The sequence below is a fragment of the Capsicum annuum genome, chromosome 4, assembly GCF_002878395.1.
Source record: "Capsicum annuum cultivar UCD-10X-F1 chromosome 4, UCD10Xv1.1, whole genome shotgun sequence".
NCBI classification, from domain to species: domain Eukaryota; kingdom Viridiplantae; phylum Streptophyta; class Magnoliopsida; order Solanales; family Solanaceae; genus Capsicum; species Capsicum annuum.
In genome coordinates this window covers 225,438,308-225,462,570 of record NC_061114.1, presented here as the reverse complement: position 1 = coordinate 225,462,570, position 24,263 = coordinate 225,438,308, and the positions used below count along the sequence as shown (strand labels likewise).

The following is a 24,263-nucleotide window of genomic DNA, read 5'->3' as shown; positions in this document are numbered from 1 at the left end:
TTCTCTCACTCGATTTGCCTTTGCCTATGTTCATGCTGTTGAATGTTGTAAAAGTGGTTGTTGGAAGCAACTTTTATGCCCCCGGACTGAATGTTTTTCTGCCATTTTATTCCGGTAGCCATCTATGTTATCCGTTCATATGCTACATGCTACACCAGAAGTTGTTGAGGATTATCAATAATTATAATGTAGCTTTTGAATTGGCAAATCCAAGTCCTAGGTTTGATTGAGCAGCTTTAAATCTGTGTCCATAATGCAGTTGCTTGTTGTTTTCTGTGTGTTCCATTGCTTTTGGCTCGAATTATGTATACATATAAAGCGGCCATGCTCATTTTTGAATCATCTGACTCTACATTCTGGATGTGCCCATGTTCATGCTGTTATATGTTGCAATAGTAGTCGTTGCAAACGCCTTTATGCCCCCCGGCTTAATGTGTTTGTGCCTTTTCATCCGGTAACTATCCATTTTATCTGTTCATGTTTCATCGACTATATAAGAAGCAGAAAAGTGAAGCAATTGAAACGATTCATCTCTTTAAAGCATATTTGTAGTAGAAAACAATGTACATTCTTCATTTACATTATGAAACAAGCCAGTTTAGTAGTGACAAAGGCCGGAGAATTCAGTCTAATATGTATGAAATTGACATGATACAAGTAACAGTATATGAATGTTGAAGAAACAGTTAATTTCTTACTCTGAGAGTGAAAATTATGGTCTTAATGGCGATCGACAAGTTGGACAAGTTGGTCTTTTGGCTAACCAAGGATCAAGACACTGAGCATGGAACACATGGTTACAAGGTGGAAAACTTCTGCACAATTCTGCTTCACACAGACTATCCAAACAAATGACGCACATCGATGAGTTTGCTTGTCCCTCGAGGTAGAAACATGTGATTCCTTGCAACTCTTCGACAGATAATCCCGAGCCATAAGCATCCATCCGAGAAGTCTCATCGTTGGAATCCACTTGTTGATCGATCATATCAAGAACAAGGTAACAAATTACCATATATACCACGACAATCGCGATGATGGCAACCAAAAAAAGAGGGGATGGGAGTTCAGCAGCAGAGGAACTCATTTGGATAGATAAGATTTTCTGTGAAGCTTTACATGGCACAGATTATCATTGAGCTCCATGCTCTTATAATAAATAGGAGTAAGAAAATAATACTAATAAAAAAAAGTCATTGAGCTCCATGCCATACCTTTGGTTGTTGACTGCTGAGTAACATCAATAATAATAACGTTCACGTCTGGTCCACTGTTTACACTTACTATATTCACTCCCGGAAATTGAAACAGGAAATATAACCTCGCGTTTATGCATACAATTACACACTCAGAGGTGGATTTAAAACGAGTTCTATGCATGCATATATGGAAAAATCAAGATGGTCACACTCATTTTTTAGTCCATATCTATGTGTACTTGTGCCCTTTGATGTGGTAACCATCAGTTATATACATCTATATTTGAATATGTTACCCCTTCAAAATAATTGTGTACTCTACATTTTCATCATGAAAAATTGCAAGGCCATTCCGATAATAATTTTCATTAATTTATCTTGTGAATTGAAATATTACACGTATATGAATGTTCTTTCTAAAAATATAAAATATATATATATATATATATATAATAAGGAAGATGTGTATGAAATACTCTCATCGATACCACTATACTGTATACTTTGAAGGTCCTGTATATGAACTTACTTTCTTACTTTAAGAATGAAAATCGTGGTCTAAAAGGCGTTCGACCAGTAGGACAAGTTGTTTTCTTGGCTAACCAAGGATCAATACATTGAGCATGAAACACATGGTTACAAGCTGGAAAACTTCTGCACAAATCTGCATCAACAAGACCATCCAAACAAATTGCACACGTCGAGTAATTTACTTGTTGTTCTTTAAGGTAAAAACAACTGATTTCTTGCAATTCTGAGATAGATAATCCTGAGCCACGAGCAGTATCCATTCGAGAAATATCATCATTGAGATTGTCATGTCGATCCATTAGCTCAAGTACAAGGTAACAGAACACAATATACACGATTATGATCGCAAAAATGACGATCAAAGAGAGAAGGGGAGGGAATTCAGCTGCAGAAAAGCTCATATTGCTCTGATAAAATGGGATCTTTGCAAAGAAGACCAACAAAAAAATATTCATATGCCATTGGTTGAATATGACATGCTGTATAGTTATCTCTTGCGTATATCAATTAAATTTGATTTTGAAATTTTAAAATTAGAAAAAATGAAAGATGCTTGTGCTTTTCTTTTGATTGTTCTTGAATATTAGATTTTGACTTTGCTCACACATGTTTCTTCCTTCTAATGTACAAAATCTATTTCACATATCGTAAAAGAAAATTAGAGAGATAACTTGTGGTGACTATGACAACAACATACCACAATGAATTTTTTTGAGTGAGGTTTAAGGAGGGTGGTACGTATGCAACTTTATCCATATGGATAAAACATAGGAAAATACTAGAAAAAAAAAATGCAGTAAAGATTACCAATAACTATAATAGCCGAAGCAAAAGAATAAACTAATAATACTAAAATCAAAATATAAGAAAGTAGAAAAAGTAAAAGAAAAAAAGTATTAATGACAAGGAAAACTTGTGATGAATGACAAATAATATGATTTGACATTAAAAGCAAAGCTACCAACATGTAAAAAATAATCTATCGGAATAGACGGCTGCCTTAAGAGATAATACTTCTTTTTTCTATTTTGGATAGAGCATTTAAGTATGTTGTCTCCTCATTAATCTTTGTTTATTTTCAAGAAGTCTCTTTTTTGAATTTAAATAATTTACATTATTATAAAAAATAATTGTTGGCATTATTGATATTTATTTGTTATAGCAGGTAATATATTTTACTTTTATGATTTTAAATTTACTGTTTAAGGAGACTAACATGTAGAAAATTGATGGCATTTGAATATTTGAGAGTGCCAGAAATTATTTATACCAACGATATAAAAAATTGTAAGACGTATGTCATGCTAAAATGATATGTTATATGACATTTCATTTTTTGGAGCAACGTTTTGACTTTTGGGTGAGTTATAATTTTTGACACCTAAAACATAGTTTTGAGTATTGTTATAAAAACTAATATAAAGATGTCATTTTTTTTTTTAAAAAAGTATGCTGTTTAGTTCAGTGAAAGCAAAATAAAATTAATAAAAATAATTCCGTTACCGGGAATCGAACCCGGGTCTCCTGGGTGAAAGCCAGATATCCTAACCGCTGGACGATAACGGAAGTTGTTGACACATCTGATACTTGAATTTTATTTCAATTCTATATTGTTATTCGTGTAATTTACAACGAGATAATTGATATTTTTGAAACAAATGGTGAAAAATAGATGCTAGTTAAGATCGAGTTTGGAATTGATTCACACATTCACTCATCATGTTAAATAATTAGGCTAAGTGAAACATACTAATTGTTATTACTATATTTGTTTTTACGTGAGGTAACTAATGTGAAATAGAAAAGGTCTACTAATCAAAGAAATATTGTTGGGACAATATTCAGATTATATACTGATAATATAATATATGGTCATACACCCTATTTTCCTCCGAAGGTAATTGTTTTACTTGGAGTACCTTAGTGCCTTTATAAATGGAGTTAAAATGAAGATATTAGGAGTCTGGAGCTTAAAAATAAGTTTTTTCAGTCAAAATTCCAAAACGGCACCCCAATACTGACAAATTCCAAAAGGATGTTTACCTTGTCTATTACAAAGTTAACACCGTTAGTTCAAATGTTAGAATGTAAGATAAAATGGTGAGTTTACCTTATAAGGTAAAGTAGTGAGTTTACCTTATAAGGTAAACTGTGTCCCTTACCTTACAAGGTAAGCTGTGTCTCTTACCTTACCAGGTAAACCGTGTTCCTTACCTTATTAATTTTCTTTAATATACCGCTCATTTCATTCATTTTTCACTTCACTAGTTTCATCTATATTAGATGTGTTTATTTTTTCTCAAAGTCTACTTTCTCAATAAATTTTCACTTTAGGTATACTACTTGAATCACTTTTTTATTTAATATTTTTCAATACCTAACAAGCAAGTATGCAGTATAATATTATTAATTACTTTTGTAGCTTACTAATTTGTCAAATATTGTTGTTATCATATCAACTTATTAAGCCTAAACCTACGTTAAGTTAGTATTGTCATGCATGTGTAAAAAGTTTGCCCATTAGTTGTATGCTCAGAACTAATTTTAATCTTCTTTCTGTATAGATATGGAATATCAACACTTTGTGCATCCAAGACCATCACAGTATGACGTATATGCCATGCAAAATAAGCATCGGTCTGAGGCTATTTGGAAAGACACATTAAAAGGAGAAAAGGCATGTTTGATAGTGCGGCGTGATGATAATGGTTTTTGGCAACATGTTAGAAATCATTCATTTCATCTTCATCTTCTTAATTATTTTAATATTTGTGGTTTTAGAGGCGTTATTGATGTTGGATTCATTCCCTGCAATTTTTCCCTTATTACTGCACTTGTTGAAAGGTGGCGACCAGAAACACATACCTTTCACTTGAGAACGGGTGAGGCGACTATGACCTTACAAGATATGAAACTCATGTTTGGAATGATCGTAGATGTAACTCTCATTCTTCATTCAGGTGTTGCTCAGATGTTGCCTATTAACAGGCAACAAATGTTTGCTGAATTAACAGGATGGATACCTGGCCTAAACTTTTTTCAAGGAAATAGAATTTTTTTAATAAGATTAGAGAAATATATGGAAAATCTAAATGAAATCTAAATTATCCTCCTTATATTTATCCGGATTACAAGTATGCTCAATCATTTTTCTCGCCTTCCACATACCACAAGAAACTGCTCTAAAGCGTATCATCCATTCACACCCCGATAAATGTTGCTTGCAAATAACCTTCCAACTGTCTCTTTTAGATCTATCACAAAGAAATTCTGTATCCTTGATTAGATTATACTTTTTCACAGTCGATTTTATTTGCTTTTTGTTATTGAATAACATACCTAAATGCAGATACAAAATATATATTAATAATAATATCGAATGACTAAAAATTTTTAGTTTACTAGTTTATGTATTAAAAAACTAACCTGACTTAATATGTTCAGGATTATTTTAATTTTAAAGTGGAGTTCAAAAACAATTTCATTGACCATGCACCTTAACTCTTCTAGACTTTCTTCAGTATGATCCAAATATGAAATTGTTATGGAAGAATGATTGCCAGTATAGACACCAACAGATGTAGACTCTCCATTAACATTTTCATTATTATCATCATCATCATCTGACGATTCATATTGGGAAGGTTCATCACTATCCAACTCTCCTTGTACGTCGTCATTGTTGTTCACAATTTCTGTGAGTTGAGTGAGCATAAATCCACAATCATTAAATCTGCAAAATGGATAAATCATCTCATTAATTATAAGGAAAAAAAACTACTTAATTAAATAAAATGGATTTTTCATTACCTATCAATTGCCTCCACCGAAGAAGGATATTGTGGACCACTTGAATTAAAATTTTGCAAATTCACAGTCGCATTGCTAGGTCCTCCCATATTAAAATTATTCACAAGTCCGGGTGAATTTTGGTAATGTGTTTCAAACCCACCATCAAATTGTTGTTCCATTGCCATTCTTGAAGAATCAATATTCAAATTCAAAGAATTTTGACTTACTCGCACATCAAACTCACTGTCCGTGGGTTATTTAACAATAGGAGAATGTTCCACATACGCATACATGTCAAGCGTTTGTAAATTAAGGCGATTAACAAAAATTTCAATGGTGTGGAAAAATAAAGATAAAGAATCATCATTCCAAATAGGCATTTCACCAAATATTGATTGCCCGTTGGACGTAAAATAATTCGGATATGTCCAGAAATAACCACATCATCTTCTGGATTAGTAATACCCATTTTACTCCTAAATAACCTTTTCAAACGATCATATTTGAGAGATAAAGGAAATAATTGAACTATTATAGGACGCCGACTATATCGCACCGAATCTCCATCATGCAAAATTTCACCACTCCAATGTAAATTTACTCTTACCTTATCCATTTTAAAGTAAAAAGTGAATAAGGTTCAACAATTTTTTAGTTATGAAGTTTAATAATTTTTTTGAGTTGATGCAAGAAATAAACCTCAGCTCACACTCTCTTTATATAGCATCGAGAAGTTGTTATAAGGTAAACATGACATCCTCTCTTACAGGGTTAACGACTCCATTTACCTTGTAGCTTTGCAGATACTTTCATATAGATAATAGATAGTGTAAACTCACTATTTTACCATATAAGGTAAACTCACTATTTTATCTTATACGATTAACTCATCATTTTACCTTATAAGGTTAACTTACCATTTTACCTTATAAGGTAAACTCACCACTTAATCTTATAAGGTAAACTTATCATTTTATCTTATATTCTAATATTTAAACTGACGGTGTTAACTTTGTAATAGACAAGGTAAATATCCGTGTTTACCTTGTCCCTTTTAATATTTTTCAATATTAGGTGTCCTTTCGAAATTTTGACTAAAAAAACTTGCCTTTTAGGCCCCAAACTCAGATATTAGCCTATATATGACTTGGATTTCATTGCCAACAAAATTCCTCTATTCAAATAGAAAAACAACAACATACCTAGTATCCTCTCACAAATTAAAATCTGAAAAAGAGTAGAGAAATTATTTTCGATAAACCATATAAAATGTGGGTTTAGTTTGTTTCGGATATTGTAAAAGCAGTGGTGGATCAACAAACTGGAGAAGTGAAGCAACTGAATCAATTCATCCGAGGAGATTACTATTGAAAACAATATTTAGCAACCTCAAAACTTTGTTAGTTGATATACATGAAAAACTATTACCAAAACAATGCTGTCATTTCTCAGGATATTTCTCTATATATCTGCTAAAACACTTTCTCCTGCCAACAAGAAATCAATTTGGCAAATCAAGACTTGATGAATTTATTTTGGACGTGGTATCAAATTGTAAACAGTAAACATGTGTGTTCAAATTTTAAATCATTGTATATTTTACTAAACTAATTTTTAAATGATATTTTAATCATTGTGTATCTTACTAAACTAATTTTTAAATGATACTTTAGAACTTTTACTACTAATACCTAGAGTTTTGTCTCGCGCCTCTAGGTATCCTCTACCAACTCACCTGTGTTTGTTTTGGGTTACATGTTATCCTCTTGCTCGAAGTCGTTCAAGCTTTTCTGAGAGTATAGCACGGTTCCTTGGTATTCAAGCATTGGCTCATGGTATTTTCTTTATCCCTTAAGTTCGGAAGAAGTTGTGTATACGTACATGTATATACCTTAAAAAACTGTTATATAAATTATGTGCACCCTAAACAACACAATAACACTTTAGGTGCGTTGGTTCTAAACGTTGTTTCTCGTAGATGTAACTCGGGATAGAATCCCAGGGTCAAGTTTTCTTTTTCTGTGTTATTTAACAATAAAAGTAGTAGTGAGGCATTGGACTTGCAACATCTTTGCTTACACAATCCACCCTTAACAAATCCTGAGGAACTTGTGACATCATCTTTGCTTACACAATCATCATGAGGAACTTGTGACATCGCTTACACAATCCACCCTTACAAATCTTGAGAGGTTTACACAATCCACCCTTAACAAATCCTGAGAAACTTGTGACATCGCTTACACAATCCACCCTTACAAATCTTGAGGAACTTGTGACATCGCTTACACAATCCACCCTTACAAATCTTGAGTTCACCTCTGTATAACATGGGTTACTTTCTACATAAGTTTCACACACCATTCCTTTTAAAGCTTGAAGCAAACTAATTCCCATTACTAATTATTGGAGCAAAGATTATTACACAAACAAAATGGCATTAAACTACAAAAGCGTAAATAGTACTGGGCCAGACACCAAAAGAGCCCACAAAGGATTGACGCCAGAAGATTTAAACTTAGATTGGTGGGGTGCGCCAAGTCCATGCAGCAGTGCAACGCAAGGACGACGCTTGAGAGCCCAGGTAGCAAGCTACCTTGAAGGACTCTCCCCAGCCAAAAATAGAGTTAATATCGTGTGAACCAATAGCTCACATATCAGATATTAAACTGATAAGAATAGATATTACACTTGATCTTAGCCAAAAGGCCGAGAAAGGTATGCTTAGCAAAATGAATGGGCCTTTCCTTTAATACCATCCTATGCTGTCCGCATATTTGTTTCTTCCATGATGTGGGAACAAGTGTCAATCAAGAAACACCTGCAAAACTAAAGGAACAAAACTCCATGCTCAACCACATTTTATGAACAATTTATGTTCTTATCTGAACATGTCAAAATTAAGATTGGATAAAAAAGAACTAACGAACAGTTATTAAAAATTATATGTTTTACGATATGTATTTCTGGTAGATATATAAATATCAAGATGGTAGATACTTATCTGCACCTGATATTTACACTAAACGGATGTAATTTATGATACTACATGATTTAATCGAGTGAATATATACATAAATTACTCATGATTAAGTGATAACTGCATGTATATTCATATCATTGTCATGGACTCATTAGTTTGGGACAACAAGTTTCAAGATATAATAACAACAATAAGTACTCTCAAAAAATCTATAAAGCAGATACAATTAGGAAAAGGATCAATAAATATGTACTGCAACTTGACATATATGAACAGTTGACAAAATAGTACTACAAAGTACAAAACATCTCACTAAGCAACAAACCATACAAAGGTGGCTAAACATAACAATTTTTTTTGACATATAGGTAAGGAATCAAATAAATTCCTTTACTAGACTCCGTATTTTGCCTGATAATATCACGCAAAATTGTGGGCAGGGGAAGGGGATATAAAGGGATTACAAGATGAGAAATCGAACCCTCACCAATAAGGCGAAAATGCAGGTAGCCAGACAACCAACTGAGCTACAAAGATTCCCCAACAGACGACAACTGATCAACAGCTTATTAGGATTTGTTGATGATAAGGAAGCTGTCAGTTCAAAGGATTCCTTACTGAATTTGGTGAAGAGATTCATCACATATGCAGCAGCATGGGGTACCACAATATTTGGCTCAAAACAAGTATCCCCAGGTTGATATTTGCTTGCAATTGAGCATCTGATACACCTGCCTTAACACTTTTCTCTGTCTTTGGTGACACGGGAGTCACCGTGGTGTTTGGAGTTGGAACCAGCACCGGAGTCGCCGGAGTTCCTGTTGAATTTGACGAGGGAGTGACTGGAGTTCTTGGCATTTGACCTGACGAGGGGGTCGTTGGAGCTTTTGGAGCTTGTTCTGGCGAGGGAGTCATCGGAGTTTTTGGTGTTGGAACCTTGAGAAAACAAAAACTCATCTCAGACCTACCTTAATAATCACAAAGTTAACAAGAAACTATAACAGTTACGCCTCAATTGAAACATAGTTCAGGTAGCCACATAAATCTTCACTATCCGTGTCACTCTATATATAGCTCATCTCAGTCCAATATTATATATCATATAAAATAAAATTACTAGAAGTTCTTTATATCTTCTATTGACACGATGACTACGAGACTCCTAGAAAGCATTGAACCTAGAATAATGTACTAGCAGGAAACTTAATCCACAACTAATTGGTATAGCTTATAAATATCTTCTGTAATTCGACTATACTGTATCTTTAGCTAAGTCTGTATAGATTCCATGAGATTGTACGTCTTTCTAGACAACTACATTTCATGTGATTTTAGGTCTACCTTGTCCGTGTCTAACTTCACGCCTATAGACCAGTGCAATGCATATTTTATAAGAACGTTGAAAAACGAGAAAATTGAGTTCTTGTAGTGATTCTTTTTACCTGATTGTTAGCTTTAGAAAGTCCGATATCATAAGTCATGGTTAAATCAGGCTTGAAAAGTCCGAAGGATCTCTCAGAAGTTGGTCCTGGTTTCAGATCCTCGTCGTACATGGCAAAGAGATAGGTATCTACTGATGTTCCAGGCATCAAAGGAGTACCGACCATTGACCTCAAGTGAGCAATCAAATTGCCATTATAAGCCTTTGCATTCTCAATGCTTGGGCCAACTTCATTGCTGTCTCCCTTATAAGGCCACCCTGTTTCAGCAATTACAATTTCTACTTCCTTGAATCCCATAGCGTTAAGCGCCGATCTTATAGCATCCACCTGCATACATCCAACTTAATTAGGTTATTGAATCTCAAAAACACCTACAAAATACTACAACAAGTTAATCATCTAAGTTTTACTACAAATTAGATCTAAGAGGATAGGTAGTCGGTCAATGAATTACTACAACAACAACAGTGTAGTCTCACAAAGTGGGAGGATCTGAGAGGGTAGAGTGTATACAGACCTTACCTCTACCTCAGAGGTAGGGACGCTATTTCCAGTAGACCCTTGGCTCAAGAAATCAACTAGTTATATGTGAATAACTTAAATCAATTCTACTTTACTGGACGGTCTACTTCATTCTAATACTAAATAAGCTGTCTGTAAGATAAATTAGGAGTTCTGACGAGACTTCTATAAAATAAACGATCTGATTTAAGAGTAACAAGAACAAGAAGAGAACTTTCCAGAATACACTAGTTTGTTGCATTTATATGCATCGTTTTCATTCATTATGTTTTATTCTCTTATCTAAATTCACACAGATTCCAAGCACTCTGAAAGTCATCTTTTTTAGGGAACTTTTTACCCTCAATGTGAGACTTCTCGGTGCAAATCCAAATTTAGTTGGTCCTAATGCAGGTACCGTACGCTAAACATAAAACAAAAAGATTCCAAGCACTCTCCTTTCAAAAAATGCACATGTTTATCTCACTTATCGCTTGGAAAAAATCTTTACAGCGTCACATGTGTGGTTACGTTGATGTACAACAAGTAAACATATCAAGCCTGATATACAACAACAACAACAACGAACATATCCCGTGTAATCCACAGTGGGTCAGGGGATAATAGAGCGTATATAAACCTTACCCCTACGTAATGGAGGCAGAGAGACTACCTCCGACCAACCCTCGACTCAACTTGCTAATAATCAGTTAAATTGCATAGTATAAAAATTCATTACCTGAGCATCGAACATGTTGGTGTACTTGATCTTGGAACCAGCATCAACTCGACCAGCATTAGGTTGAAACAAGCAAAATGCTAAAGTATCAGGTCTAGGATCATCCCGATAAGCGAAAAAAGGATAAGGATTAATTGCAAAAGGAGAACCAGTAGCTTTATTAAACTCCAATAATCCTTTCAACAAATCACCAATATTCGGGTCAAAACTCCCCGAAGATGGAGGATCCGATTGCTTCATAACCGCCATAGAATGAACCGTAGAAACCTTAATTTTCCCTCCAATCGAAACTTCATTCAACGCATTTTGCATATTTTGCATCGCGGGCAACAAGTTAGCCATCAAATTCTGATCATTTGTCGACATAACTTCATTTCCTACATTGATTACAATGATTTTACTCGCCGGATAAAATGGAAGTACATTAGTAGTTAACCATCCATTCGCGAAATTTTGATCAGAGGCCATTGCTGGTATATCACCGTTGGCTACTCCAATCATGATTCCGATGCCTGTATTCGCTAAAGCTTTAATTATAGCAGGGTCAGAACCGTATAAACGGACTTTTTGAATAGAAGTTGATTGCAGTAGCTTTGCTGTTGCTTCTGGTGCTGGTAGATTATCAGCAACTTGGCCATAGTTTATACCGATAAATGACTGTGATTCTGCAATATTTGCATATAATTAGTAAACATACTTGTATGAAAAACATTATACTTTTAAAATAGTGACGGAGTTAGGATTTTTAGACACATTTACATGAAACTTGAAATGAAAAAAATCATGTTGTTATAAGCAAAACTTGCTTTATCTAGATTTTATGTATAGGGTGGAGCCATGTAGGTGCTAGGGGTTTCATCCGAACGCTCTTCACATAAAATTACACTGTATATCTACATATATATATATATACTAGTAGATGTTCAATTCTTCGTGTGGTTAATTAATTCTTAATATTTTAGACATGCTTGATGAAAATTCTGTCTCTGTCATTATGTATCAATAAGCAAGTATCTGGTATAGACAATCATATCTATGTATCATACTATCAAGAGAAAATAATCTATTACCCCAAACCTTTAGTCGAAATCTCAACTACACACTTAACCTTTAAAGGTGACCTATTACCCCCTAAACTTATTTTTACCGAATTTATTACCCCCAGTTGCTGACCTGTCACTGGATGTGACTACACCCGCCCATGGGGCGTCAGTTGACCCCATTCACTTTAAATCTGATTGCCACATCATTATTTTTAATAATATAATAAATATTTTAATTATTACTTTTTCTTGATGAATTCTAATTGCCACGTCATGTCTTCTTCTCTTTTTCAAAACAAAAATTCAAGAACTCATTAATGCATTTCCTCATCTTCCTCACTAATGGATTTCTCCGAAATCAAGAAATTCTTTTTACTCCGAAACCGAAATCAAGAAACACTTGAACTAAGGAAACAATAAGATTTCTCCGATTCATGAATTCTTGAATGAAGAAGTTGGGGAACTCCGATTCAAAAAACTTGAAAAAATTAAAGATCTTCGATTTCCTCTCTTGTTGCTCAAGATCGCTATTAATGGTGAGCTCAAAGCTTCAAATTTCCATAATGCCATATATAATTTTCAACATAACCCACGTATAATTTTCAACCCAATTCTTCAATTTTCTCTATTTTTCTCAAAATCCGCCATTAATGGCGAGTTCAAAGCTTTAAATTTTCACAATGGGAAAGAATTCGCCATTAATGGTGATCTTGAGTAAAAAGAGATGAAATTGGGTTGAAGAACTTTCATTAACCCGTCATTCAAGAACTTCATTATTTTTTTCCCAAGAATTTTATTTTCGACCCAAGAAAATGAAATTGATTAAAGAAGAAAATGAAGAAAATAGAGGAAAATGAAAAATGGGGAAGAAAAAAAGGAAATAATAAAGTTAAATAATTAATTTTTTTAGAGTAAAAAAATGAACAAATGATGTAGCACTGCATGCATCACACCACATTTCAAATGACTGATTGTCAGTTTTTGAAAGTTAATAAATTCATTTTAAAATAATTCAGGTAATAATTTTATTTTAAAATAATTCAGATAACAGGGACCTTTAATATAGTTGTGATTTGAGATAAAAGTTGGGATGCTTTTGACCAGTTTTTGTAATATTAATAATAAAAATTTTGACTCTGCCTCTGTGTATCATCAATAAGACAAGTATTTGTTATATGTAAGCAAATCATATAGTTAACTCTAACCAATTTAAGATCAATACATGTAATTCGATTGATTTACAACAACAAGAAGACATATTTAAAGAGTATGAGAGCTTACTTGCGACGCATACGAGATGAAAGAGGCAGAAAAGATGGAATAAGGAAGAAATATGAAGTAAATTAGCCATGGATGAGGATGCTTTGCTTTGAATATTTGTGTTCTTTTTTGGGAGAAAAAATGATTGATGGAGAACAAGTATAAATAGAGTTGGCCTTCTTTGGAATAGAAAGAAAGAGCATAGAAAAGAAACCGCTGCAAAGTGTTAATAGATTCTTCTACCGTTAGAGAGAAACAAGTTTGAAATTCTACATTTATAGACGAAACCATCATGTGAAATAATTGTCATAAATAATAAGGGCAATATAAAGATTCTAAATTAAAGGGTGCAAGAATACTAGAGCCGTCCATATGGGGTCGGTCCGGAGTTGGGCTTCAATTGTTACAGCCTATTTAAGTGATTTTTTAATTCGATCTCTATAAGCTCGTGATCTGTGGGACTTGAATAATATGAGTTGGACTAATCCGTGGGTCGGTCCGTAAGTCAAATATATGTAACTATTTAGATTGTTCATTAGTATTTTTATTTGATTCAAAGTATATCATGTCAAAAGTTATTTAATTTCGTTGTTAGGAGTATTTTTTGGAGTGTTGAAAACTTGATTAACAAGTATTAACACTATGTAATATTATCTGGTAATAGTTATATTTATTTATATTCTAAAATTAAATTATAAATATTATTTTTTAAACAATGGGCTGACCCATAATGCCCGAAGAGTAGTGGTATGGGTTTGGTGTTTTTTGACCCATCATTTTGATGGATCAATCCGACTTGACCTGTCAAACTCAAAACTCGTATGGGCTAGCCCGAATAGACTGGGCCGACCCGTATTGACAGCTCAAAAGAATATACCCACTATTTCCTTTCGAACCTAGAAGTAGTATTACACGTTTATTGTTTTTTTCTTTTAGTGGTTAATTGCTGTTTTTCATATTTGGTTATTATATTATTTTATTATAATTAATATATGGAATGATTTATCATGTTTTTTATGTTCTTCGTCTTAATTTATGTGATATATTTTTTTAAATCAATTTTAAAAGAAATTATTTTTTCTAATTTGATAATTATTTAATGGCACAATTCTCATTAGGTCTCATTTAATAAGAAAATTCAATCAAAAACTAGCACAAAAATAACTTTAATAAGGAATATTAGTAAACATAATAAAATCTTCTCTTATTTCTTAAGCTTCACGTTTGATCACAAAATATTGCATAAATTAAAACAAAAAAGTATAATATTTTATTAGGATTCCTTCACATCTATTATTTCTTTTTAATATATTTTATAGATTAATTTTCTTAATCCGATGACCTAGCAGAAACAACATAACATATCTACTCTAAAGTAGGAGGATAAGGGTGTTTAAGTTCTACGTACGAGATGTACAACAATAATTGAGGTACATAGAGACAAAAGTAAAGTACTTGATAATTTATTCTCTTATCAACTTAAATTTTTCTAGAAAAAATTATTAATTTCACTATCGTTGTTGATCCCTTCAAAATTTCTCCACTTCAACAATATTCTAAAAAAAGTGATTACTTATTTTTTTTTAAGAAAAATGTGGTTACTTTTTCAATCACTCTAAAAGCAGAAGATAGGTTTTGGTCAATTATCACACCACAAAGTGTAAATAATCATGCTCATCACTCTCATATTAGGGTAAAGTCTTCTTTTGATCAGTCTAAAAATAATTTGGGGAAGACCCTCTTATATCAAAGCAATATAAAATAAAATAGTTTAATTTTTTAAAAAAATTGTTCACACCCGTTGCTTACACTAATTCGTTATATCAAAGCAATATAAAATAAAATAGTTTAATTTTTTAAAAAAATTGTTCACACCCGTTGCTTACACTAATTCGATATACACATGATGACATGTATTCGTACAAAAAAATATAACTATCACTTAATCATAATCGATTAATACATGCACATACACCCACTCGTATTAGTTATATCGCGCGCTAATCATATTAAATAAATATAATTTGATGTAAATTTCGAGTGAATTAATTCGTCCAGTGTCTCGAGGAAGGGGAAAAGGTGATCATTAATTATATAATTCTTTTAGGATATTTAAAATCTAAGTGCTTTGAATAGCTTATCCTTCTATGCTAAGGAATCACTTTTGCATGCATCTTTAATTTGAACGTGACAACAAGTCCCTACACTATATTTATTTTCCTAACTCCAAGTAAAAGATAAATTAAAGAGAAGATTTAGAATTTGTGTTTGTGGACAGCAAACACCCTACACAAAATAATAAAGTGAACTTCTACTTTAGGAATTATATATTAGGACAAATGTATGCATAAAGTTAAAGTAAAATCCAACTTTAGGAAGGAGGGGAGTTGGTATAATTTGTAGCTAAGTAATCTTTTGGCAATAAGAGAAAGTAAAAGATCAAGATTCAAACATTTCATTGCTAAGCTTTCTAAGGTTCAACTTCTTTTAAGGTTATCTAGTAGGACCTTTCCTATAGATCCATTAACTTAACTATGTGGAGAAAGAAAAGTGAAAGTGTGAAATTGAGTCTCACAAATAGGATCTAGAGATGGTAAGATATATACATTATAGACCTTATCCTTAGATAGACACTCGACTCAAAATAGGTATATTTTCCTTTTGTAAAGTATGAAACCAAAGGGATCAACAAGTGTTGTGAGCGAAGTAGTAAGTAGTACTTATTTATTCTTAATTAGAGGGTTTGACTTTTGAGGTTCAACCTAAGAACATGGAATCATCTTTGTTAGGAATCACTTTCCTTCCACTATAAGATTTTCAGGCGTGAATTTAAATTTTGTCAAATCTCAATGTCTACATCGAACATCAGATGAAAAATTCATGAGAACTTTGAAACGAAAGGAAGGATTAGTAAGTTGATGTTTTGGTAGAGGGCCTGATTTAATTTGTTGACAAATAATTATAATCTCCTCACGAATAAGGGTGTAGCTCAGTTTGAGAGTTGCCTGCACCTTCACTCCCAGAGGTGGATCTAGGATCCGAACTCACCGGGTGCCAAGTAATTCAATCGAATTATTCATCTTTTTGATCTACAGGATAATTAACAAATCAATTAATAATAAAAAAACAATAATATAATGACCAAACTTAAACTTTTAATAATATTACTAATATCATAATATCCATAATTCATTACAATTGCCCACAACGAGTTTTCATATTTTGAAAACGATCAACGATGACATCATTACTTACATTTTTAAATACATCACGCTCTATGTAACATACTAAATAATCATTTAAATATTGATCACTAATACTATTTCGCACTTCATTTTTTATGTGCTTCATAGAAGAGAATGTTCTCTCAACAGTTACCGTAACGATGGGTAAAATCAAAGTCAACTTCACAAGTAAATAAACAAGTGAATAAGTCTCTACAAGATTTGTCTCAACTAATGCGTTTGCCTAATCATATTTGCCTCAACTAATGCGTTTGCCAAATCATATTTGCCTCAACTAATGTTTCAAGACAGGCTGACAAGACCCTTTTTAAATATAATATTTCCTCACTTCATCTCGTATTCGAGGATTATAATCAGAAATAGGTCTTCTTTCTCCCGGATCGGCTTTAAGTGAACCCAAATCGAGGTCAGTTATAAGACAAGAACGATTGACATTGACATTACTAGAACTTGATTGTAAATAATTAACCTTTTTGAAAAAATTCTCCATCTCAAATTTTCAATCACAAAACTAGAACATTTTCTCCTAAATCAAGTTATCAAGATACATAGATAATTCCAAATTTGGGTTTCTAGGCTCAAGAAAGAGAAACAAAATAATTTTTCAATATAACTTACGGAGAGCAAACAAAGAGAGAGCAAGCAGCAGAGCAGGAAACCTCAAGAACAAGAGTCTCAGTCGATGTTTTGATTTGGAATTTGAAAATAGTTTTTTTTTTTTTAATTTGGAAATAGGAATTTGGCTTTACTTGGTATCAAGTACGCCTTGCAATTATTAACAAAGTCAGCTGTTGCCTTACTTTTTTAATGAAAAATTATTAACAAAAATGGTTTTAAAAAACAAATGCTGCCAACAGGTTTCGAACACAAGACCTTGGAGCTACAAAATCAGCTCTTTGTCACCAACAGGTTTCGAACAAAAGATCTTGGAGCTACAAAACCAGCTCTTTGCCACCCGTACTAGACAATGTCTTGTTATTGTGGATGGCAGAATTAATTTTTAACTATATCTGTATATATATACAACTATATATATAGAGTTTCCGTCGAAGTTTGCGGGTGGCGTGCCACCCCCACGGGCCTTAATAGATCCGCCCCTGTTCACCCCGGTGGTGGAGGTTCAAATTTCTATGTATCTTCTTTCCCCTCACCCCCTCCACCCTCCAAAAAGAAAAAAAGTAAAAGTTAAAACATTCAAACATTATTCGCTGCTAAGCTTTCTAAGCATTGAAGGAGAGCCTAGAAGTAACTAATACGATTGTTATGTGATCAAGAGGTTACGAGTTCAAATCGTGAAAATAGCCTCTGATGGAAATGGAAGGTAGGATTATGTACAATAAACCCTTGTGGTTCACCCTTCTGCGAACCCCGTATACAGCGAAAGCTTTAGTGTACTAGACTAACTTTTAAACTTTGGAAGCATTTTTTTCTCTTTTTTTCTTTTTAGTAGGCCGAGTTAGACCTTTAGTCTGTATTCCATCCATTAACTTAACTATGTAGAGAAAGAAAAGTGAAAGTTGATTTAAATTGACTATATGTACATAATTGGGGACGGAGGTAGGAGTCTATATATAGATGTAAAGGTGTTCTTCTCAATCCTTCCCCTCTAAAAATAACATTATAGTAACTCACGCGATATTGCTGGATCGGACTTTTGCCCATTGTCCAAGACTCCCCACTGCTGTCCTCGTGGGAGTCCGAGCCATGTCTCAGTCCTAGTGTGATGGATTACAATTTTAAAAATATTTTATTATATACATGAATTTTATTGACTACTTTCACTTGTGTTTACTTCTTTATATTAAGAAAGCCCTCGGTGAAAATCTTAGTACTACCACTACAATACACAATATTTGTTGTAATGCTTTGAAACCAAAAGAAGGATTAGTAAAGTTTGGGGGAGAATGCCTAACTATCATGTAAAGTTCGAAAAGGAGACTGAGAACACTAGCTAGCCAATCCATTTGCGCACAAAAGTAATGTAGCAATAGATAACCATAATCATATTATTTCATTTTGTTTCTTATTTTTCTTCTGCATATGGGTCTAAAAATTGTCATAAATAAAAAATTATGATTTACTAACGATTATAAATAGAAATAGACAACCATAATAATAAAATTTGTCTTCAAGCTTCAAATTTCTGACTTGAATTGTGGCTTCAAATTTTCCTTTACTCGTATTGATATCATAATTTTCTTGCACCTCGTTAAATTTTTAATGTAGTTTATTCGTTCTTGTATCTGAGGGTAAATTTCATCCATGGTCACTTAACTTTGTATTTATTGCGCAAAAATCACTTTTCTTTCATTCATTTCATCAATGGTCACTTAACTTTGTATCTATTACGCAAAATCATTTTTCTTCCATTCATTTAATCCATGGTCATTAAACTTTACTCTAACCATCACAAAAGTTGCTCTGACCGAATTTTACAATAATTCCATCAGAAAAATAATGTGACAACCTTAATTAATTCTTAATTTTAAGTGAATATATAATGTATTACTCATATCTTGACCTTTTTTATATGTGTACAATCCAATTTTCCTTTTGGGTAATAAATATAAAGTTAAGTGACCATGAATTAAATTAATGAAAGAAAAGTAACTTTTGAGTAATAGATACAGAGATAAATGACTATGAATGAAATTTACTCTTGTATCTGATCTCTGACCCCCTTCCAATGTTGGTTGTTAAGGTAGACATCCTTGCTTAGTTTGTTATCGAAAACTCTCCTCGGTCATCGCTTTTTATTTCAATTGAAAACATATATTAAGGCCAAAAATATTAAACAATATCATTTGAATCAGAAGGATTTCCAATAGAAACTATGCCTGATAAATTTATTTTTATTAGTTTAGGATACGTGCATTGCACGAATATCAAACGTTAATTAAGAATAAACGTAAAAAACTTTAAAAATATTACGTAAAATTTTGAAAAATATAAAGTTTAGTTAATTAAAGAAAAATTTAGTCATTATTTTCTAATTTTAAAAGTACTTCCTTTTTACGATGAATTATTTTTATTTTCAGAATTCTACATTTTTATCAAAATTGAGGGCGTTTTAGATGATTATACTCCCTCGTCCCATTTTAGTTGGTTATTTTAATAAATATAAATGTTTCAAATTAGTTGATCACTTACTAAATCAAGATAGAATTAATTATTTTTTTTCTCATTTTATCCCTACAATTAATAGTGTACATGATGCGAGAAACTACAATTTCAATGTCCATTTCTATGCTCAATAATGACTATCATTAATATTGAAAAAATATAAAATAGTAAAATAGTAAAATTTATCATTCAATTTATGATTTTTTAATTACCGTGTAAAATAGAATCTGCCTAACTAAAATAGAATGGAGGAAGTACATCTTAACATGTTGGGGGTGTTTGATTATTGATAAGAGTAGAGTTATTCATGTATTTCAACCATACAACGTTTGATAGGTGCATAGGAAATAAATTATTGATATATTGACGATTAATACTTAATTCAAATATAGATGTGTTATATATTTATAGTCTATATAAAATGTAATTTTCATTGAAACAATTTGTACGCATTTGCATTAATTAATACTCAATGTATAGAATAAGAACAATTTTTTTTTTATGTGTACGTTAAATTATAAAGTACATTTAAAAAAAAATAACTTAAAAGTGATAATCTTTTGATTTTTTTTTTGAATAATTCATTCGATGGCAACAATACTTGTTTCATGCATTTATCGATTAAAATTATCAATTATTGATTATGTGTAATTCATATACAATCTTTAGACAAAATCAAAGAAAATCCGACCATTGATTCATCTTAATCCATCTTGATCACCTTATAATTAGACTAGTTCTTAAAAAATTCACTAAATAAGTCAATCTGAGCACGAAATTGGGATTGCAAAATACGATCAATCAGTAGACAATCGTTCTCGAAGTCCACTCACTTCTTCTTATCCTCGATAAGGCAGTGACGAGCAGCATAGCAATGAAAATCCTTCAAATAATTCACATGAATTATGACCCTCCGCTTTTAATTTTGGCTGGGCTTTTCCTAATTTGTGAAGAGTATCTACTTGGAGATTTTTTAAGCCTTTTCTCTATTTATCCTTAGTAAATATATTTTTGCTTTTCAGCTTTCATTTTTCAAGGCTCTAAGCGAACATCAAAATTTTAATATTTGTATGACCTATTTCAAGATCCGAACATAGTTTTTGAATCTCCTCGAGAACATGAATCATGCCTAGCAACTTATTAGCATATTTCTGAAAGAGATTATCGACAAACATCTTGAAGCAGCAATGACAGATTCAACGTGTGGAAATTTGAGACTGCTCCTTAAATATCATCAAACTGTCACAACGAAATAAAACTTTTACCTTCTCTCATACGTTACTTTTATCCTCTTCACATATATTTTTTTCCTTCTGCTCTATCTTCATTTTCTCTTGCTTAATCAATTGTATTAATAGTTAATTTCAAATATCAAATATAAAGAAAACAGTAAATAACAATACTCTCTAGTATAGTCTTTTAATAAGTTAAAAAGTTTAATCAATATTTCTAAGAACCTTGTAATGTTTATTTAAATAAATTAATATATAACACTCATTTTTCTCATGCATCTCTTATCATATATTTTTCTTCTCTTATAGTATATTTTAGGAGTCTCTAACTTTTCGTGATTTAAAAGTTCTTATTTTATCACAATTCTACTCATATAGTTTAAAAGTCAATATTATAACCCTTCCGATAATATGTCCAATAAATTATAAGAATAGAAAAAAATTCTTAACTTCTAATCATCTAATATCACAATCTTTATGATAATAATTATGTTCAATAGTAAATTATTCTTTAAGCATATAAATTCATGAAAGCTTGGGTTTATATTTTTACTCTTTTCCTATCAAGATGATATTTTTCTCTTTATCGATCTGTTGTGTAATTTTTCTAAACTACACTAAAATTTAATAAATTAATTAAGAAAATATTCGGTCAAGTATAAGCTCCCACTTTTAATAGTATCAACAATAATAAAATATAGAAACATCCTCTTTTAGTTATTTATTAATTAAAAGTGCAGAGAAAAATAATAGAATCTTCATCTTCTTGTTCCTGTTTCTTGTCAAGCTACTTCAATCTAAGGTATGTACTTGACTTTTCTGCTGGGATAAGATTTAGCTGCTATACGAACATATTCAATAACTTCTATATTCTTAAGTTTTAATGTTAGATCTTAAGATGGACTCCATAATTATTGCTCTAAGTAAAACTCATACTAATATAATATAGAACAAATAAAAAATGTTGATGCAATTAATCAAAACTAAACAAATTGCAAAGGACATTCAAAGGCATAATAATTGGTATATATTTTAAAAAGCAATTTTCTTACGAATATCGCAATAGCAACATATTTGATATAATTTTACAAAGTGTAGCTCAAAAAGAATAAAGTTTGTACAATTTTATCCTTACCTTAAAGGTAGAAAGGTTGTTTCTGATTGACCCTTACCTATCCGATCGGGCTAAACCTACCAAAGGAAACTTTGAAAGAAAATTGAACAAATAAATGGTACTGAAAAAACTAAAGTTACATAATTCAGATTCTGACAAAAAGAGAGAAGTTTATTGATATTCACACTGTCGAAACAACAAATCATATTTAACAACATTTTAAAAGCACACGAATAAAATTAAGACATCTAAAATCGTATTGTTCATACGCAAAGAGGTATCTAATTACTTCCACTGTAGTTTTGGACTCCCAAATTTGCCAACATAGCATAGTAACGAATAAAATTAAGACATCTAAAATCGTATTGTTCATACGCAAAGAGGGATCTAATTACTTCCACTGTAGTCTTGGACTTCCAACTTTGCCAACATAGCATAATAATGTATCTTAGACTTCTTGAGTGGAGGGCATGTAATTATTGGCAATGATAAGTTTTCATGTAATTTATCAGCGCAAAATTTAGAAACTCATAATACATCACAGTCAATACTACTCCTTGTCCATTATCAGCGACCAAAAGATCAATTTTTCCCCATTAAAATTAAACTTATAAAAGATTCAATTACTACAATACTAAAAGAAAAAAAAAAACTTAATAAATTAAGAAGGAACAAAAAAAAAAAAATACTTGTGAGTTTTGAGCTCAGGTAATTACGTATTTTTCGTAGTTTTTTTGCCTTTATCAGAACATTACCAAATATGATGTCGGTGGATGGATCAACGAAACTTATGACAACCTGTGAAATAAATATTGCAAGCAATCACTAATTTTGTAACAGGTATTAAGACAAAAATCACGAAGAAAAAAAGGTGTTGCAAAAATATAGAAACATATTTAGTGGATACTTGAATTTAGAAAAAAGCTTCTGCCACGAAGAAAATCATGATTCTCCTATGTATAAGTAAGCACTGAAAACAAAATTCATAATTTGAAAAAAAATAAAGCAACTTATTCTGTTATACATTCAAACGAAGCATAAATAAAGCAACTTATTTGGTAAAATTCTATCATCTTTAAAAAAACAATCATGAAGTACGAAAACAATCATGAAGTACTAGTTAATCACAAATCAACCTAAAATTAACAAAAACAGACGTTATACTTCAATTCAATTCGACTTCAACTTTATTGTGGGTAGTAAAATTTTATGAATTCTTCGGCAGTGAGAAATAAAATCAAGAGCATCAATATAAATCTAATAAAATACTAATTCGTATGTTGCTAAATCTCAAAAACTTAAAAGCTCAAGAGAACAACATAAAATAATTTCTGTGTCTTGGCCGTTTGCTAATTCTGAAACGTTGGAATTCAGGACTGTTTCGGGCAGACAAATAGATTTCAGCAACGTGTCTCGTTGATGTCCATGCCATCTTTTTCGTCGATAACAACAATTACATCTGATAAATTTTGGCAAAAATAACTTCAAATTTTTGTGACAATATACATCAGGAGTTGCTGAGGAACAAGTTGATTCAGCATTGTCTTAAAAATGGTAATAGAAGCAGTCATTGAGAGATATGCCTAAAACACTGAAGTCGCTGAAGACATTCCTGACATATTCATCATCTTTGTAATTCTAAGAAAAGATTGTTTGCTAATTTTTTTATTATATTTAATATTTAATATTAAAGAAAAGTGAAAAAATAATTTTATCTATTACGAAAATTTTAATGAAGCATAAGAATTTCAAACAATGCTTCTAAACCCTTTACACATTTAATATATTATAGATGATAGATGATAGATATAGGCTATAAAATAATAGATTATAGATTTAGATATACATATAAATTAGAGATTGTTAAGGATTTTTTTAAGCTAATAAGATATTGGTCATGCATTATCAATACATTTCCTTGGATTTGATTGTTTAAAACATTATTACTAATGAGAAAATTTCAGTAGTTTAAATCAAAAACTTAACTATTAGACAAAATATTAATACTAAAAACTTTGCAAATTGAGACTAATAAAAGTTGGAACCATAATTGAGATAA

At 31.7% G+C, this 24,263-nt stretch overlaps 1 protein-coding gene, 2 non-coding genes and 1 pseudogene across 3 annotated transcripts; all 4 read right to left on the bottom strand.

The window, feature by feature from the left end:
• Positions 1-3,224: 3,224 nt before the first annotated feature.
• TRNAE-UUC lies at positions 3,225-3,296 on the bottom strand. The gene has a single exon. It is a non-coding gene; the product is annotated as a tRNA-Glu (tRNA).
• Positions 3,297-8,048: 4,752 nt separating this feature from the next.
• LOC124898353 lies at positions 8,049-8,244 on the bottom strand. Its single transcript, XR_007055323.1, has one exon. It is a non-coding gene; the product is annotated as a U2 spliceosomal RNA (small nuclear RNA).
• Positions 8,245-8,743: 499 nt separating this feature from the next.
• Positions 8,744-13,877, bottom strand: LOC107867015 (glucan endo-1,3-beta-glucosidase 7). Its single transcript, XM_016713095.2, has 4 exons — positions 13,512-13,877; positions 11,188-11,852; positions 9,948-10,274; positions 8,744-9,441 (listed from the first exon to the last, which is right to left on the bottom strand). The coding sequence occupies exons 1-4, from the start codon at positions 13,579-13,581 to the stop codon at positions 9,145-9,147; spliced, it is 1,359 nt and encodes a 452-aa protein (XP_016568581.2). The 5' UTR covers positions 13,582-13,877; the 3' UTR covers positions 8,744-9,144.
• A 6,611-nt stretch (positions 13,878-20,488) lies between these two features.
• Positions 20,489-21,033, bottom strand: LOC107868554 (annotated as a pseudogene).
• Between the last annotated feature and the right edge of the window lie 3,230 nt (positions 21,034-24,263).

Bases quoted from the DNA above. Each gene is read 5' to 3' on its own strand.
- LOC107867015 (XM_016713095.2), bottom strand. From the start codon at position 13,581: ATGGCTAATTTACTTCATATTTCTTCCTTATTCCATCTTTTCTGCCTC. The intron at 10,275-11,187 runs GTAATGAATTTT...GGATGTATGCAG, and splicing joins CCAACATGTTCGATGCTCAG to GTGGATGCTATAAGATCGGC. The intron at 9,442-9,947 runs GTAAAAAGAATC...TGTTTTCTCAAG, and splicing joins TTTCTAAAGCTAACAATCAG to GTTCCAACACCAAAAACTCC.